The following is an 18,557-nucleotide window of genomic DNA, read 5'->3' on the forward strand; positions in this document are numbered from 1 at the left end:
ATTTTTTTTTTCTAATTAACTACTCACCCGAAATCGATGAAACTGGCGTTACTTCTCGACGTAATCGCCCTGCAGACAGTCGTGTGAAGTTAGCACCCCTTTTTCGAGAAATATACATTTTTTTCAGAGTTCTTGATAGATATGGCATAGTTCTAGAGTTCTTTGTACAAAATTTCAATAGTTCTGCAGAATTTAGCGAAGAAAACAACAATATTCGAAAAAATTTTCGTATCGAAAACGTTCTTTGGCAATTTCCGCAAAATGTAAATAAGTACAAGAGTTCTGAGCACAGTTCTGAATAGAGCTCCAAGAGTTCTTTCGAAAATCCTAGTAACATTTTTTTGTGCAGCTAATAGTTTACGAGATAATTGCATTTTAATGAGAAAATCTTTTCACTTACTGTGAAGTTGGCACCCTTTTTTTCAGAAATATATATTTTTTTCGGAGTTCTTGATAGATATGGCATAGTTCTAGAGTTCTTTGTACAAAATTTCAATAGTTCTGCAAAATTTAGCGACGTAAACAATATTCGAAAAAATTTTCGTATCGAAAACATTCTTCGTCAATTTTCGCAAATTGTAAATAAGTACAACAGTTCTGAGCACAGTTCTGAACAGAACTCCAAGAGTTCTATCGAAAACCCAAGTAACATTTTTTTGTGCAGCTAATAGCTTACGAGATAATTGCAATTTAAGAAGAAAATCTTTTCACTTACTGTGAAGTTGGCACCCTTTTTTTCATAAATGTATATTTCTTTCACAGTTCTTGACAGGTATGCCATAGTTCTAGAGTTCTTTGTACAAAATTTCAATAGTTCTGCAGAATTTAGCGAAGAAACAACAATACTCGAAAAATTTTCGTATCGAAAACATTCTTTGGCAATTTCCGCAAAACGTAAATAAGTACAAGAGTTCTGAGCACAGTTCTGAACAGAGCTTCAAGAGTTCTTTCGAAAATCCAAGTAACATTTTTTACTGCAGCTAATATTTTACGAGATAATTGCATTTTAATGAGAAAATCTTTTCACTTACTTGAAGTTGGCACCATGTTTTTCAGAAATATGGTTTTTTTCAGAGTTCTTGATAAATATGGCATAGTTCTAGAGTTCTTTGTACAAAATTTCAATAGTTCTGCAGAATTTAACGAAGAAAACATTAATACTCAAAAAAATTCGAATAGCAAACATTCGTTATTAATTATCGCAAAAAGTAAATTCGGACAACAGTTCTGAGGGCAGTTCTGAACAGAACCCCAATAGTTCTATCGAATATCCTAATTACAATTTTTTGTGCAGCTAACACGTTACGAGATAATTGCAATTTAAGGAGGGAACCTCTTCACTTACTGTGAAGTTGGAATCCTTTTCTTCAGAAATATATATTTTTTCAGAGTTCTTGATAGAAATGTCATAGTTCTAGAGTTATTTGTACAAAATTGGAATAGTCCTGCAGAATTTAGCGAGAAAAACAACAATACTCGAAAAATTTTTCTTATCGAATACATTCTTTGTCAATTTTCGCAAAAAGTAAATTCGTACAACAGTTCTGAACAGAACACCAAGAGCTCTATCGAAAATCCTAATAATATCTTTTTGTGGCGATGGTAGTTTATACGGTAACTGCTTTGATGTTAGACCCACTTTCTCCACAGAAAAAGTAAATTCGTTCAACAGTTTTGATGAACAGTTCTGGTTAACACCTCAGGACTTCTATCGATAATCATAATAATATTTTTTGTAGTTATAATAGTTTGTATGGTAACTGATTAATTGTGGGGCACTCTTACTAAAAAAACAATTATGTCTGTTCGTATGCTCTGATGCCAGCTCTGGATAGCATCGTAAGAGTTCTATCGAAAATACTAGTAACATATTCTGTGCAGGTAATTGTTTACGTAGTAACTGCCTTTATTAAGGAATGCTTATGAGCATTTCCCGTGAAGTTTGAACCCCTTTTACGATAAATATAAATTTTTTTCACAGTTCTTGATTTATATGCAATAGTTCTAGATTTCCCTGCTCAAAACACGAATAGTTCTACAGAATTTCGGGAAGAAAACATTAACTCGGTAAAATTTTGGTATGGTAAAAAATTATTTGTCAGTTTGGAAAAAATAAATTTGTATAACAGTTCTGTTGGTAGTTCTGGATAGCACCGGAAGAGTTGCATTGAAAATGATAAGAACATTTTTGTGGCGATAATAGTTTATACAATAATTATTTTAATCTGATACTCACTTTATCTAATATAGCAAAATTCGTAGAATAGTTCTGATGACAGTTCTGAATATCACCCACAGAATTCTACCAAAAACTATAATAACATTATTTGTGACGATGACATTATATGAGATAATTAATGTGGGACTCACTTTTGTCATGTAAAAGTAATAAATTCGTACAAAAGATCTGATGGCATTTCTTAATACGACCCTAAGAGTTCTACCGACAACTGTAATAACATTTTTTGTGGGGATAACAGTTAATGAGATAATAGCATTTTCGAGAGACCCACTTGGTCTACATTATAATAAATTGGCACAACCCTTTTGCTGACACTTCTGGATAGCACCGAAAGAGTTCTTTTAAAAACCCTCATAACATTTTTATGGTGCCAGTAGATTATGAAATAGAGTGGGTGTGCGCCGATGTGAAACTTACTGGCAGATAAAAACTGTGTGCCGGACCGGGTCTCTAACCCCGGGCTGTGACCAAAGAATATCGTCACAATATCCTTTCGTCCAGGAGTGCTTCTTCTGCAATTTTCGTAGGGCAACTTCTACGAAATTGGGAACGCAGGAGATGAAGTACTGCTGGAAGTACAGCTATGAGTACGATCTTAAATTCTCACTTTTATTTTGGAAAACCGAAAATCGAAAACCGGATGTATATTCTACTAAATACAAAAAGTTTAAATGTTCAGCACTATACAAATGCCAGTACACCTTCTTAAGACTGACTGTAGTAACTGTAGGTGGAAGCGTGGGATGTGCACGCTTAGATGATTCAAGGAGAGAAGGCTCGTCAGTGCAAAACAAACAGATGGCTGAGAGAGCAGATACATTCACACGCGCCACTAACCAGATGGTGTCACACCTGTCGAGAATCGCACCAGAGGTACAATGAGCTATGGTGGAGTGCTGTTGGCGTGGTTACTATGCAACTTACTTGATGGGCATCAATACACCGTTATATTAATGTACAATACTTGAGAAACAATATCATTCACACACTCCGAGTTCCTTATCACGCAGTACTAGACTAAATTACCGGCCTGGTGATAAGCAGCCTATGTACCTCACCGACTACACATCTTCGTGTTATAAGAAAAAAAAGAGAAAAATACCAAGGGACACAAAATATGAATCCGGATAAACCGGAAATCCGGATTATTGAGGACCAAATAAACGAGGTTCTTATTTACAAATTTCGAACTTCTTATTAATTTTAATACTGTATCCCCTCAACATTATAACACCTCTATCAGTCATGTATTGAATTAGGATTTAAACATACTACTTAGTTCGTTTGTACGATATATTCAGTAAATATACTTACATTTCTATACATTGTAAAGACTTTTAACTCTCGCTGTAGTGTAACTCATCAAACTTCCACACTTCCTTTCTAACTAGAACAAATGTTTGCAACAATATTAACGACATCAATTTCAAATTTATTCGTTACACACAGCACATGTTTTTATGTATCCTAGCGGCTGGTGATGTTGCAATATAACTTTCATCCATGAGGGTCCTGGGCATATTTTTAGCTGTTAGTGGGTCCTGGATGTCATGAGAGTTCAAAACAATTACTGTTTTACGTGATAAAATTCATCTGGTTCTTCCTGATTCTAAAAATATACACTTCATGTGTGCCTTTCATTGTTGTATGTATGATTCAGTATCGACGCTAATGCTCTCTTGATGAGATATGAGCCGATTGCTCGTTTTTATCCACTGTGCCCTTTCGTATTTCATTTCAGCGATTAGTTTATTTGTTTATCAACGTAGTAAGTAGTACAAAGCTAATCCAGAATGTAAACTGCACTTAAATTCTGTTTGAACTGTTTAATAGTCAGTGTCCGCTGTCTGAACGTCTAATATCAGATTAATACACTGCGCCTGGTTGCGTTATTTTATAGGAATTTTATTATTTTAAGTGGGAAGTACTAGATAATGTTGAAGAAATTCGAAGCATATTGTTCGAAGATCATAATATTATTCGAAATTTACCTGTACCAATAGGTGCAGCCAAAGCAGCATTTGTGATGCTGTAATTACCTCATAGATAACGATATTTGTCTATTGTAGTTTTGTATTCCAATCAGAATTTTGAGAGCATTAAAGCCTCATTTCAGCGTGAGAGAGGGGTAAAATCAATAGATGATATTGAATTGAAAGCCTTCATCAGTCTCTTGTTTTTAATTGTTGTTAACAAAAGTAACAGATAAAGCCTGGAAGATCTGTGTGGAACTGATGGTGATGGCATTGAAAAATTTCACCTCGCAAACGAACATAAAACGTTTCAAATTTATTCTGGAGAGATTTTACAGTCGCGCTATTCGTGATGAAAGGAGACAATTAGACAAGCTAACAGCTATTCGGGAAATATTTACTGTGTTTGTACGCAACTACCACAAATCTTACACCCTTGGAGAAAATGTTACAGTAGGCAAGAAGCTGGAAGGATTCTGTGGAAGGTACAGTTTTCGCCAATATGTATCAATCAAAACAAACGAGTATGGATTCTTAAGTGTGGATGCTTAAGTATTTTACCTCTACAGTTTGGAAATATACGCTGTGTTGCAACCAGAAGGATTTACCAACTGAGCAATAAACAATTTGATGTTGTTCTGTGACTGTGTAAACCTATATATCAGTCAGGTCGAAATGTGAAAGCGGACAACTGGTTTACTAGTACTGGAATGATAATAGAGCTATGAAGGGAGAGTTTTTCTTTTGTTGGCATGATGAAGAAAAACAAGTGTGGAGATTTCTCTAGAGTTTGCTATCAGTAAAAGAAGGGCTGCCCACATTTCCTTTTTTGACTTCCACAAGACTGAACTCTAGTTTCCTCCGTACCTAAAAGGGGAAGTGAGTGATCCAGGCATCACGTTTGCATGAAGATAATTCGATAGATGCTGACATTGTAGATAAACGGAAGCCATCCACCGTAAATTTTAAAATAGCGTTAAGTGTGGTATTTTCACAGCGGATAAGCCGAATGCTTTGTACAACGCTGCAAGAAATGTGCGCCGCTGGTCAATGGTTGTATTTTTGTAATGATCAGTACAGTTGGAATCTATGCACAAGTGATTTATTGTGGCAACAGGAAGAATTGTATCAAAAGGAAAGGGTTTCTGAATCAGCTTTGTTATACAATGTTGTTTTCTTCGCTAAATTCTGCATAACTATTGAAATTTTGTACCGAGAACTCTATAACTATGACTTATCTATCAAGAACTCTGAAAAAAATATATATTTCTGAAAAAAAGGGTGCCAGCTTCACAGTAGGAGCTCTTATGGGGTTCTTAATTAAGTTGCGATTACCTCTTAAACTATTACCTGCACTAAAAAATTCTACTAGGAATTTCGATAGAACTCTTCGCGTGGTGTCCAGAACTGTCATGAGAACTGTTGTACGAATATATTTATATTTTCTGTAGAGAAAGTGTGTCCCACATTAAATCAATTTATCACAAACTATTATCGCCATAGAAAAATGTTATTAGGATTTTCGATAGAGCTCTTGGGGTTCTGTTCAGAACTGTCCTCAGAACTGTTGTACCAGTTTAATTTTTGCGAAAATTGACAAAAAATGATTTCGATAGAAAATTTTTTTCGAGTATTGTTGTTTTCTTCCCTAAATTCTGCAGAACTATTGAAATTTTGTACAAAGAACTCTAGAACTATGGCATACCTGTCAAGAACTGTGAAAGAAATATACATTTCTGAAGAAAAGGGTGCCAACTTCACAGTAAATGAAAAGATTTTCTCCTTAAATTGCAATTATTTCGTAAACTATTAGCTGCACAAAAAAATGTTACTTGGGTTTTCGATAGAACTCTTGGAGTTCTGTTCAGAACTGTGCTCAGAACTGTTGTACTTATTTACAATTTGCGAAAATAGACGAAGAATGTTTTCGATACGAAAATTTTTTCGGATATTGTTTACGTCGCTAAATTTTGCAGAACTATTGAAATTTTGTACAAAGAACTCTAGAACTATGGCATATCTATCAAGAAATCTGATAAAAGTATACATTTGTGAAAAAAAGGGTGCCAACTTCACAGTAAGTGAAAAGATTTTCTCATTTAAATGCAATTATCTCGTAAACTATTAGCTGCACAAAAAAACGTTACTTGGATTTTCGAAAGAACTCTTGGAGCTCTGTTCAGAACTGTGCTCAGAACTCTTGTACTTATTTACATTTTGCGGAAATTGCCAAAGAACGTTTTCGATACGAAAATTTTTTCGAATATTGTTGTTTTCTTCGCTAAATTCTGCAGAACTATTGAAATTTTGTACAAAGAACTCTAGAACTATGCCATATCTATCAAGAACTCTGAAAAAAATGTATATTTCTCGAAAAAGGGGTGCTAACTTCACACGACTCCTGCAGACGTACACATTTTTCACAACGCTGATGCCATGATTCCATGGCAGCGGCGAAGGCTTCTTTAGGAGTCTGTTTTGACCACTGGAAAATCACTGAGGCAATAGCAGCACAGCTGGTGAATGTGCAGCCACGGAGAGTCTTTCATTGTTGGAAAAAGCCGAAAGTCACTAGGAGCCAGGTCAGGTGAGTAGGGAGCATGAGGAATCACTTCAAAGTTGTTATCACGAAGAAACAGTTGCGTAACGTTAGCTCGATGTGCAGGTGCGTTGTCTTGGTGAAACAGCACACGCGCAGCACTTCCCGGACGTTGTTGCAGTGCAGGAAGGAATTTGTTCTTCAAAACATTTTCGTAGGATGCACCTGTTACCGTAGTGCCCTTTGTAACGCAATGGGTAAGGATTACGCCCTCACTCTCCCAGAACATGGACACCATCATTTTTTCAGCACTGGCGATTACCTGAAATGTTTTTGGTGGCGGTGAATCTGTATGCTTCCATTGAGCTGACTGGCGCTTTGTTTCTGGATTGAAAAATGGCATCCACGTCTCATCCATTGTCACAACCGACGAAAAGAAAGTCCCATTCATGCTGTCGTTGCGCGTCAACATTGCTCGGCAACATGCCACACGGGCAGCCCTGTGGTCGTCCGTCAGCATTCGTGGCACCCACCTGGATGACACTTTTCGCATTTTCAGGTCGTCATGCAGGATTGTGTGCACAGAACCCACAGAAATGCCAACTCTGGAGGCGATCTGTTCAACAGTCATTCGGCGATCCCCCAAAACAATTCTCTCCACTTTCTCGATCATGTCATCAGACCGGCTTGTGCGAGCCCGAGGTTGCTTCGGTTTGTTGTCACACGTTGTTCTGCCTTCATTAAACTGTCGCACCCACAAACGCACTTTTGACATATCCATAACTCCATCACCACATGTCTTCTTCAACTGTCGATGAATTTCAGTTGGTTTCACACCACGCAATTCAGAAAACGAATGATTGCACGCTGTTCAAGTAAGGAAAACGATGCCATTTTAAGTATTTAAAACAGTTCTCATTCTCGCCGCTGGCGGTAAAATTCCATCTGCCATACGGTGCTGCCACCTCTGGCACATATTGACAATGAACGCGGCCTCATTTTAAAACAATGCGCATGTTTCTATCTCTTTCCAGTCCGGAGAAAAAAAATCGGAGGCCTTAGAACTTGAATGCATCTCGTAAATGCAGTGTAATGAAATTTGGGGAACACATTGTCAAGGTAATATATTTAAATGATTAAGATTGAAAAAGCACAGGTTGATGTAAGTGCGAGGTAATCCATTGGAAATGTGAAATGCTGATACGTTGAATAAATGGTATAACCAACAGAGACCATGCAAGCATTCAGACATGCACGTGTTGTATTGTACAGGTGCCAGTCGCCAGTTTCTGGGATGTAGTTCCATATCTGTTGCATTTGGTCGGTCAATACCAGGACAGTTAATGCTGTTTGTGGAAGACGCTGCAGTTGCCGTCAGATCATGTCCCACATGTGCTCGATTGGTGCCAGATCTGGTGACCGAGCAGGCCGAGGCAACATGTTGACACCCTGTAGAGCGTGGTGGGTTACAACAGCGGATGTGGGCGAGTGTTTTCCTGTTGGAAAATTCCCCCCTGGAATGCTGTTCATGGATGGCAGCACAGCAGGTCGAATCAGCAGATTGACGTACAAATCTGCAGTCGGGCTACGTGGGATAACCAGGAGAGTGCTCCTGCTGTCTCACGAAATCGTACCTCAGACCGTAAGTGCAGGAGTAGGTCCAGCGTGTGTAGCACGCAGGCAAGTTGCAGGCCCTTAGCTGGCCGCCTCCTACCCGGCACACCGAAGCGGAACCAGATTTCACTAGAAAAAACAACAAACCCTCACCCTGCCCACCAAAGAGCTCTGGCTTGATACCACTGAAGTCACAAAAGGCTGTCGTTTAGAGGGACGGTGGAATGCACGCTACATGGCGTCTGGCTCAGAGCTAGCCTTGAAGTAACTGATTTGTAACAGTTCGTTGAGTCACAGTGGAGCCAACTGCTGCTGTAGATGCAGTGCGGTACGCCAGAGCCGTACGCCGACCACGGTGGTCCTCCCTATGGATAGTGGCACGGAACCGTCCGGAGCCCAGTCTTCTTGCGACCACCGCTGCCAGAATCATGCCTAGTGGTTACATTCCTGCCAAGTCTTTCTGGCATAGCTCAAAAGGAACATCCAGGTTCCCGTAGCCGTATTACACGTCTTCGTTCAAGCTCAGTGAATTGTTAATAATGACAACATCGACGTCAAAGACATTCTTGACTGGCATAACTCACCACGTCCAATCTCAAAGGTAACTAACGCTCACGACAGTTACAGCGTGTATTTAAAACAAACCTGATTCGCATCCTCATATGGACGCTGCTAGCGCCGATCATATGCGACTGGTGCAACATTTGAGTTGACATCGTTTTTCAGATGTAGAAACACGCCTACCAACTTCCATTTACGTCGCTCAACTCCTTGGTGTTGCGCCTTTCTCCGTCAGTGTGTATTTCACATACTTATATCCTTAATTTTTAACTGTGCACAACTTTTGGTCCGTGGTGTAGCATTGTTATTGTGACAGGTTAAGCGTTGGTACAGGTTTTTAAATTTATTTAGTTATCGTTAAAATGTAATTTTCAGTTAGTGATTTTTTTAAATATACAGGGTGTTACAAAAAGGTACGGCCATACGTTCAGGAAACATTCCTTACACACAAAGAAAGAAAATATGTTATGTGGACATGTGTCCGGAAATGCTTACATTCCATGTTAGAGCTCATTTTATTACTTCTCTTCAAATCACATTAATCATGGAATGGAAACACACAGCAACAGAACGTACCAGCGTGACTTCAAACACTTTGTTACAGGAAATGTTCAAAATGTCCTCCGTTAGCGAGGATACATGCATCCACCTTCCGTCGCCGGGAATCCCTGATGCGCTGATGCAGCCCTGGAGAATGGCGTATTGTATCACAGCCATCCACAATACGAGCACGAAGAGTCTCTACATTTGGTACCGGGGTTGCGCAGACAAGAGCTTTCAAATGCCCCCATAAATGAAAGTCAAGAGGGTTGAGGTCAGGAGAGCGTGGAGGCCATGGAATTGGTCCACCTCTACCGATCCATCGGTCACCGAATCTGTTGTTGAGAAGCGTACGAATACTTCGACTGAAATGTGCAGGAGCTCCATCGTGCATGAACCACATGTTGTGTCGTACTTGTAAAGGCACATGTTCTAGCAGCACAGGTAGAGTATCCCGTATGAAATCACGATAACGTGCTCCATTGAGCGGAGGTGGAAGAACATGGGGCCCAATCAAGACATCACCAACAATGCCTGCCCAAACGTTCACAGAAAATCTGTGTTGATGACGTGATTGCACAACTGCGTGCCGATTCTAGTCAGCCAACCATGTTGATTGTGAAAATTTACAATTTGATCACATTGGAATGAAGCCTCAACCATAAAGAGAACATTTGCACTGAAATGAGGATTGACACATTGTTGGATGAACCATTCGCAGAAGTGTACCCGTGGAGGCCAATCAGCTGCGGATAGTGCCTGCGCACGCTGTACATGGTACGGAAACAACTGGTTCTCCCGTAGCACTCTCCATACAGTGACGTGGCCAACGTTACCTTGTACAGCAGCAACTTCTCTGACGCTGACATTAGGGTTATCATCAACTGCACGAAGAATTGCCTCGTCCATTGCAGGTGTCCTCGTCGTTCTAGGTCTTCCCCAGTCGCGAGTCATAGGCTGGAATGATCCGTGATCCCTAAGACGCCGATCAATTGCTTCGAACGTCTTCCTGTCGGGACACCTTCGTTCTGGAAATCTGTCTCTATACAAACGTACCGCGCCACGGCTATGGCCCCGTGCTAATCCATACATCAAATGGGCATCTGCCAACTCCGAATTTGTAAACACTGCACTGACTGCAAAACCACGTTCGTGATGAACACTAACCTGTTGATGCTACGTACTGATGTGCTTGATGCTAGTACTGTAGAGCAATGAGTCGCATGTCAACACTACCTTCCTTCAATTGGGCCAACTGGCGGTGAATAGAGGAAGTGCAGTACATACTGACGAAACTAAAATGAGCTCTAACATGGAAATTCAGCGTTTCCGGACACATGTCCACATAACATGTTTTCTTTATTTGTGTGTGAGGAATGTTTCCTGAAAGTTTGGCCGTACCTTTTTTTAACACCCTGTATTTGACAACTCAGTTGATACCAAGGTGGTAATTAATATTGTGAAGACAGAAAGTAAGAGACGTTACCTTAGGAAGAGCCGGCGAATCGGCTTCCACATGCAGTCCAGTCAGCTCTATCATGTTTGGCAGATGCGGTCGGGGGTAGTTTATACTGAAGTGATTGTTTATGAGCATTAAACTGAAATTTTTTTCAGTTTCATAAACTGATGGAACGTCTGGTCCGAAATATTTTCTCTGGATTTTGTCTTGATCCGGCATCATTACACAGAAGTAGTAATAATTTGTGTATAGCCATATATATGTCATGTAAAGTCTCTCCCAGAATGACATACGGTGTGAAGAGGTGACGACGCTGTCTGGAAGGTAAGCTGGATTACTTGGGTTTCCATCAGTCCAGAGGCTGGGTATAATTGCGCCTACGGTAATGTATCCGATGAGAGGCGGGGAGCCCACTTTGTGAATTAAACCGTAGAAGCACGGCGTCAGCAATCGTTCCAAAATAACCAGGTCGAACTTCGGAGCTGACCTGTAACAAATTTATGTATAACTGTGCTGCTGCTAGATGAAGTCGTTGACGAAATATTGGATTATTCTAAATGGCACGACATTGACTTAAGACATACTCCGAGACTGACATCAAGAGAGAAGAAGAAAATTTGACAGTGACGTCACGAATGTCCAGAGATGGGACAGAATAAAATGAATATGCTGGTATAATCAAATTAATCCTGCTGCTTGTGTTCTAACTCACCTGTAAGGCACTGATGGGATCTCGGGAATAGCCGATATGATTGAGCCTACATTGGTATGTACTGAAAGGGAATTTCTGAGTATACAGGCGCCTTAACATTTACTTTGCGATATGGAAGTCCAGGTTCCACTGTTTGTTTTTCCTGCACTGAACTATCTCTCCAAGTGTACTTCTGTTGTAACCTCTTCTATAGGCTAAGCTTCTAACGCACTCCTACGCGATAGCACTAGTTGCTGTGTTTTCCTACCGTTATTTCAGAAATTTCAGACTTCCAGACAGTAGAAATAACCAACAACTGACAAGGAACAACCTCAATATATTTCTAGAAAGGGTCAAGGTAAAATATTTCACATTTCAAGTATCTAGGGAGCATGATCTCGAAAGACAAGACCATTGAGCAGGAAATAGTCAGCAGAGCACAGAAAGAATCCAATTTTTACAGCCAAATCAGAAATCTCTAGGATGATAAAATACCACGAAAAGCAAAAGTGACAATGTACCATCCCTGTTTTTCACAAATCGTAACATATGGTTTAGAAACATGTACCCTACTAAACAAAGACCTCAACAGAATTCAGGCAACAGAAATGAGATTCATTGGAACTATGACTCAGACAATCAGAAAGGACAAAATCAGGAATGAGGTGAACAGAAAAGTAGCTGGTATTGAGGTTCCTGTTATCAGCGTCATAAGGAAACGCAGGCGTCACTGGTAAGGGCACATAATGAGAATGAACAACCAAAGACCTGCTTTAGGTATTTCAACCTGAGACTCGTAGGAAGAAGACCACGGGGGAGATCTCGAAAACGCTGGATAGAGAGTGTAAGATCAGATGTGGAGGAGGGACACAAATGGGAAGCTGTCCTGGAACAGAAGATGTGTGAAGACAGAAGGAGATGGCGACCGCTTGTACATCACACCCGGTAAACTGGAGTTGGAAAACGATGATGATGATGATGATGACAGACTTTCAGAAATATCCTCAAATCTACCAGCACCATACAGCGGGCTACGGAAGAGACATCTTCTCACTGGAGATGAAAGCTAACGAACAACAAGACGAAATCTTGTTACGTTGCAACGTGGAATTTCACGCTTTATAGCATCCCGAAACGTGAACAGAACAATTCACATCGGGTGTTCGTAACTGGCTACGGAAAACAAACTAATGTGGTTCAAGGTCGCTTTCTATGTGTCAGGTTGAACCGGCGTTTCTGATAATTAAATGCAGCTTCCTAAAGCTGAAACGAAAATTGGTAGTTTGTTCTGTAACTAGCTTAACAAGCAAATACGCCGCTTCAAGGCGCTGTCTCATTAAAGATATAAAGAAAATTTTGGTAAATTTATTAGCAGAAATTAGGTATTGGTACGCTTGTGCTTAACAGGGGAAAATATAGGTATCAAAATAAACCATACCCTTCCAGACGTGCTACTCAAATACCCTACCGTTTTCCCCTTGCCACCAATTATGGTGTGGCGCTGTATCAGCAAATGCACATCCAGCTGACCCTAGATCTACACTTCGTATACTCTCCCAAAGCAGCTTACACAATCTCCCTGTTCCAGACGACAAAATGCCCAAACATGTATCCTTCCTGTCAGAGCCTACCCACACCTTCCCAACATTTCTTACATCCAGATTCCCTCTTCCTCTCATATTCTTCACTTTTTTTTCCCTTTCATAACTATGTCCAGCCTCCATCATAGTCACACCTAACTCAAATCTAACATCTCCTACCATCCACTGTTCCCCTTCACACTTTGCCCACAAATCAGCTCCTCAATTCCGTTAGCAGTGCACCCCTACAACTCTACTTAGCCATTTTTCTCGCACTTTACCCTTTCTCAGTGCTCATCCTACAACTTAATGTAGTGAACTGATGTGTTTCGTGCTTAACTTTTCTTTTTTAAAAGGCAAGAAATAGTTTTTAACAGCATAAGTGTTCAATCTTCTTAATAATTTTTAAAATATGTAAACGTTTTTTCTTTCTCACATTAGGAACTGCTTTATGGAATCACTACATGGTATTAAAAACTAATGTACACATACATAAAAAAGTTAAATAGAGTGTGTGTATACTACTTCTGGCAGCCAGATTTATCGGATAAAAGAGGAGGAGAAGAAGGAATAAAGAGGAAAAGCAGATGAGAGGAGGAGGAGGAGGAGGAGGAGGAGGACTAACAGAACCGGTACTTACTTTATGAATTCCTGCATCTCCGGAGAACTAAGTTCGCCCTCACACAGAGCAGCCCCTAGGCGCTTCCATGAAAATATCATGTCAGTTGCTGTCCAATGGGCCATCCCCATCCAGTCAGAGGTTGTTCTCAGGTATTTGTATGAGGCAGATATGTCAATTTCTGTGAAATTGGCAATGTTTTTCTGGAAGTAGAAATAATCATAATGTTAGGATAGTTATTCGTCGGTATTTTCAAAGAATAGCTACAGAAAATCTTACGTGTATAGAAGTCTCATAATTACAGCTAATGTAGAGTCCTGCTCACACACTTTGTGTACATCATAACCACCTCCCCCTTCCATTTGTCCATCTCCTTTTTCCCTCCCTCTCTCTGTGCATCACCTCCTCCCCCCTCTCTACGTCCATTAACTGCCCTCCCCCCTCCCCCTGTGTCCACTTTCCTCTATCTGACCTCGAGCCGTGTTTATTGTTACTGAAAACGAAACGCTCATTCAGAATCGAGATCGCTTAAAGTGAATGGGTAAATCGGTTGGGATCTTTGGTATACGTGGTATGAGAGAGCAGCTGCTGGGTCTGTGATTGTAGTAGCTTCAAAGCCAATATTTCGCATAGTTTTAATCTGCGAATGAGTAGGATTACAAAGTACTCGAAGATTCGGATTCTGTAATAGTATACTAATCTTAAGGCGATAAACTATAAATAAATCTTTTCTGTTTTCTATAAAACAGAGGGCAGCGAAGAAAACAAAATATCACAGTGTTGTTACATAATTTTTGTTTGAAATGCCTTGCTATCATAGCTGAAACTGTGTGCAAGAAAGAAAACGAGACCGCACATTTTCACAGCACAGCTTGGCTTTTCCTTTATAGCACTTGATCCTAACAGAAAACCTGTGCATTTTTGTTTAAAAAATATTTAGCCGATGTCCATGTGATTGTTTATTGGTGCATCGTCTACCGATTTGAAGAACTTTTCGAGGCTTTTGGCAACAACACTTCAAAACGCATGGCCTATAGCTGTCCAAATGTTCGTTAGATTATCATGTGAAAATCTAAAGTAAGTTGGTCAAGAACTTTTCTTGATTTTTCCTAAGAACGTGTCTCTGTACAAAGAGGTTATAACCTATGTGCGTCGAAATGTTTGATGTTTGTCTGCCCAAGTGTCGCGTAAAAATTTGAAATAAATTGGTCAAGATCTTTTGAGATTTCTGCCAAAAAGTATCTCCTTTATTTACATATTTATATACCATATTTTCTCCTCCTTACACGAGGCATCACAACAACGTTTCACCAGGCAACGTCGGTCAACTGCTGTTTGTGTATGAGAAATCGGTTGGAAACTTTCCTGTCAGCACGTTGTAGGTGTCGCCACCGGCGCCAAACTTGTGTGAATGCTCTGAAAAGCTAATCATATGCAAATCACAGCATCTTCTTCCTGTTGGCTAAATTTCGCGTCTGTAGCACGTCATCTTCGTGGTGTAGCAATTTTAATGGCCAGTAGTGTACTTATGGACTAGAATTACGAATAACTTAAATTGGAATGATCACACAGACAATGTTGTGGCGAAAACAAACCAAAATCCGCGATTTATTGGCAGAACACTTAGAAAACGTAACAGGTCTACTGAAGAGACTGATTATACTACGCTTGTCCGCTCTCTTCTGGAGTACTGCTGTGCGGTGTGGGATTTGCATCAGGTGGGACTGACAGACGACGTCGAAAACGTTCTTTCAAAGAAGAGCAGCTCGTTTTGTATTATTGCGAAGTAGGGGAGAGCGTGCCACGGTTATGATGCGCGAATGGGAGTGGCAGTCATTAAAACAAAGGCGTTTTTCGCTGCGGCAGGATCTTCTCATGAAATTTCAATCGCCAACTTTGTCCTCAGAGTGTGAAAATATTTTGTGGTGCCCACCTACATTGGAAGAAATAAAATAAGAGAAATCAGAGTTCTCACGGAAAGATTTAAGTGTTCGTCCTTCTCGCGCGCCTTTCGAGAGTGGAACGGAAGAAAAGTAGCTTAAAGGGTGTTCGATGAAGTCTCTGCCAGTCACTTAACTGTGAATTGCAGAGTAATCGTGTAGCTGTAGATGTCTTGTGGCTGCTTCACTTTTTGGCAGGCAGTTTAGTTTCTTGGTAGCGCGAGGATGCTCGTTTAATCTTTCATTTCATACTTAGAATTTTTGTACTTTTTTCTGCTATTTTCATGTGATACCTGCCGCTGCGTTCATGACAGTTTTACACTCTCGACATTGAGGAGGAGGGAAATGAGGTGCAGTACCTTGGAGGGGTTGGTGGTGATGAAGGTGACCTGGTGGCCCCTCCTCGCCAGTTCGAGACTCATCGTCCTGAGGGGTCCCTGGTGGCTGACGGCAGGGAACGGCACGATGGACAGGATCCTGGCCGCCTCCGAGGCCCCCAGCACGAGCAGGAGCAGGAAGCTGGCCTTCATGGTGGCCTGTCAACAAAAAAAGTAAGGAAAGTAAGCAAACAAGGAATATTAAATAAACGCGAGAAGATAATATATATAGAAGTGGAGAACGGAGTTTGGATGGATTACGTGGAAGAGTTATACAGTGCACAACGGATAACACCAGACTGATTTTGGAAGATCAAGGTGAACAGAATGAAGGAATGACTCCTTAGATATTTGAATGGGAAATGGAGAAAGTTACTCAGGAGGTCTGGGAAAAGAAAGCCTTGGGCTGTGGCAAAATATATGAGAAACTGGAAGTCTTAGGTCCAAATTCAATAGCCGAATTTACTGATGTGGTGGACGGAATTTGTGCCAAGACTATTTGGCCTCAAGATCTACTTAAGAACATTCTAATACCTTAACCTAAAAAGATCAATGCAAAAGGCTGCGAAGGCTGTAGGGCAATTAGTTTCATGAGCTACATTACAAAGGCTATAACGAGAGTCGTACTAACTAGAAATGACAAGAAAAGTGAGGAAACACTGTGAAATACAAATTCGGATTCAGAAATGGTAAAGGAAGAAACATGTTATAGGTTGACTGGAGATGGTTGGAGAAAGAATGAAAAATAAACAGGTATATGTACAGGGCGACAATTACGGAATTATATGAAATAAAATCGTCATAACTTTTGAAGGACTTGAGTTAAGACGTTCAAACTGCACAGTTAGCCGCGGGGCATGATGGGAATCACTATGCGCATGCGCACGCATGGTTTATCGACGAAGCCCACTTTCATTTGGATGGGCTCGTCAATAAGCAAAATTAGCGCATTTGGGGTCTGAGAATCCGCATTTTGCGATCGAGAAGTCTCTTCACCATCAACAGGTGACTACGTGGTGTGCAGTGTACAATAATCAGTGCGATATTCCATGATAGCACGGTGACTACCGAACGGTACGTGAAGGTTTTGGAAGATGAGCTCATCCCCATTATCCAATGTGACCCTGATTACGACAAGATGTGGTTCATGCAATACAGAGCTCGACCCCATCGAAGCAGGAGAGTGTTTGATGTCCTGGAGGAGCACTCTGGGGACCGCATTCTAGCTCTGGGGTACCCAGAGGCCACTGGCATCGGCCTCGATTGGCCGCCATATTCTCCGGATCTGAACACGTGGGGCTACCTTAAAGACGAAGTGTACAGCAATAATCCCAAAACCACTGATGAGCTGAAAACTGGGTCAAGACATTCGATACAGTCAACTGGATTATACTACTGAGAAGTTTTAAACCGCGTTGGTTTAGCCTGGGAAGATAGAGGGCTAATAAAGGAGTTGTACACAAATCAAAAATGACAGGCTAGGGAATGAGAATCGAAAGAGATGATCTGTGCAAGAGATGTAAGGCAGGAGGACTTACTGTCACCGAAGCTTTCTGACATTTATGGAGAAGAACTGATAGGTGAGGCTACAGAGGAACTGCAATTGGAGGAGAAAAGACAACAAAGTACGTATATGATCAAGTTTGGATTGCCAGCGGTTTAAAGCGGAGATAAGGGATAATTGTGTGTAACAGCAGTGAAAAATAAGGGAAAAATACAAAATATATGCGACCTAAAGTTGATTACTCGCACACAATAACAAATTGTAAATAATCATATTGTATTACTATTCTGTACAAAAATTATATCAATACATTAACAACACAAGTTACATACGTTCCTGCAAATACAAAAAAGGAGAAAAACGTACCAGAACAGAGGTTCAACACTAGACAGATTACGCTTACAATGATTTAGAACCAGGTTATTTCCTGTATTTGGCAACAGATACCTCGTCACGCATCAAGATCTAATGTCGTGTGGCTAGGGTCTCCCGTTGTGTAGACCTGTCGCCTGTTGCAAGTCTTTTGAGTTGACGCCACTTCGGCGACTTGCGTGTCGATGGGGATGAGGTGATGATACAGACAATACAACACCCAGTCCCTGAGTGGAGAAAATCTCCGACCCAGATGGGAATCGAACCCGAGTCCCTTGGGCGGACACGCATCAATATGTATCGGGCCGACGCAACACCAAATGGATGTCATATTGGTGAGTCTAAATTCATCGATAGGAGGGAGGGGGGGGGGGGGGGAAGAAGAAAGGAAGTGAAAAAGAGCTTCAAAGCAATAATCAACCAATTTTTAAAAAAAATGATTGGCGGAAATCCTCAAAACACGGGATAAATATTGAAAAATACGGGACCCGGGATTTTCGTCCAAATTAAGTGAAAGTACTGGATTTCTCGGGATTTACGGGATAG

The 18,557-nt window shown here is 40.6% G+C and overlaps 1 protein-coding gene across 1 annotated transcript in view; it reads right to left on the minus strand.

The window, feature by feature from the left end:
• Positions 1-18,557, minus strand: part of LOC124788416 (UDP-glucosyltransferase 2-like) — a 41,614-nt gene that overhangs the window by 3,167 nt on the left and 19,890 nt on the right. Inside the window, exons 2-4 of the mRNA XM_047255681.1 lie at positions 16,118-16,294; positions 13,840-14,021; positions 10,956-11,415 (exon numbers count right to left, since the gene is read on the minus strand). Of these exons, the coding sequence (XP_047111637.1) occupies positions 10,956-11,415; positions 13,840-14,021; positions 16,118-16,288 (813 nt within the window). The 5' untranslated portion in view covers positions 16,289-16,294. The remainder of the gene's footprint in view (positions 1-10,955; positions 11,416-13,839; positions 14,022-16,117; positions 16,295-18,557) is intronic.

This window comes from Schistocerca piceifrons, chromosome 3, assembly GCF_021461385.2.
Source record: "Schistocerca piceifrons isolate TAMUIC-IGC-003096 chromosome 3, iqSchPice1.1, whole genome shotgun sequence".
Classification (NCBI taxonomy): Eukaryota; Metazoa; Arthropoda; class Insecta; order Orthoptera; family Acrididae; genus Schistocerca; species Schistocerca piceifrons.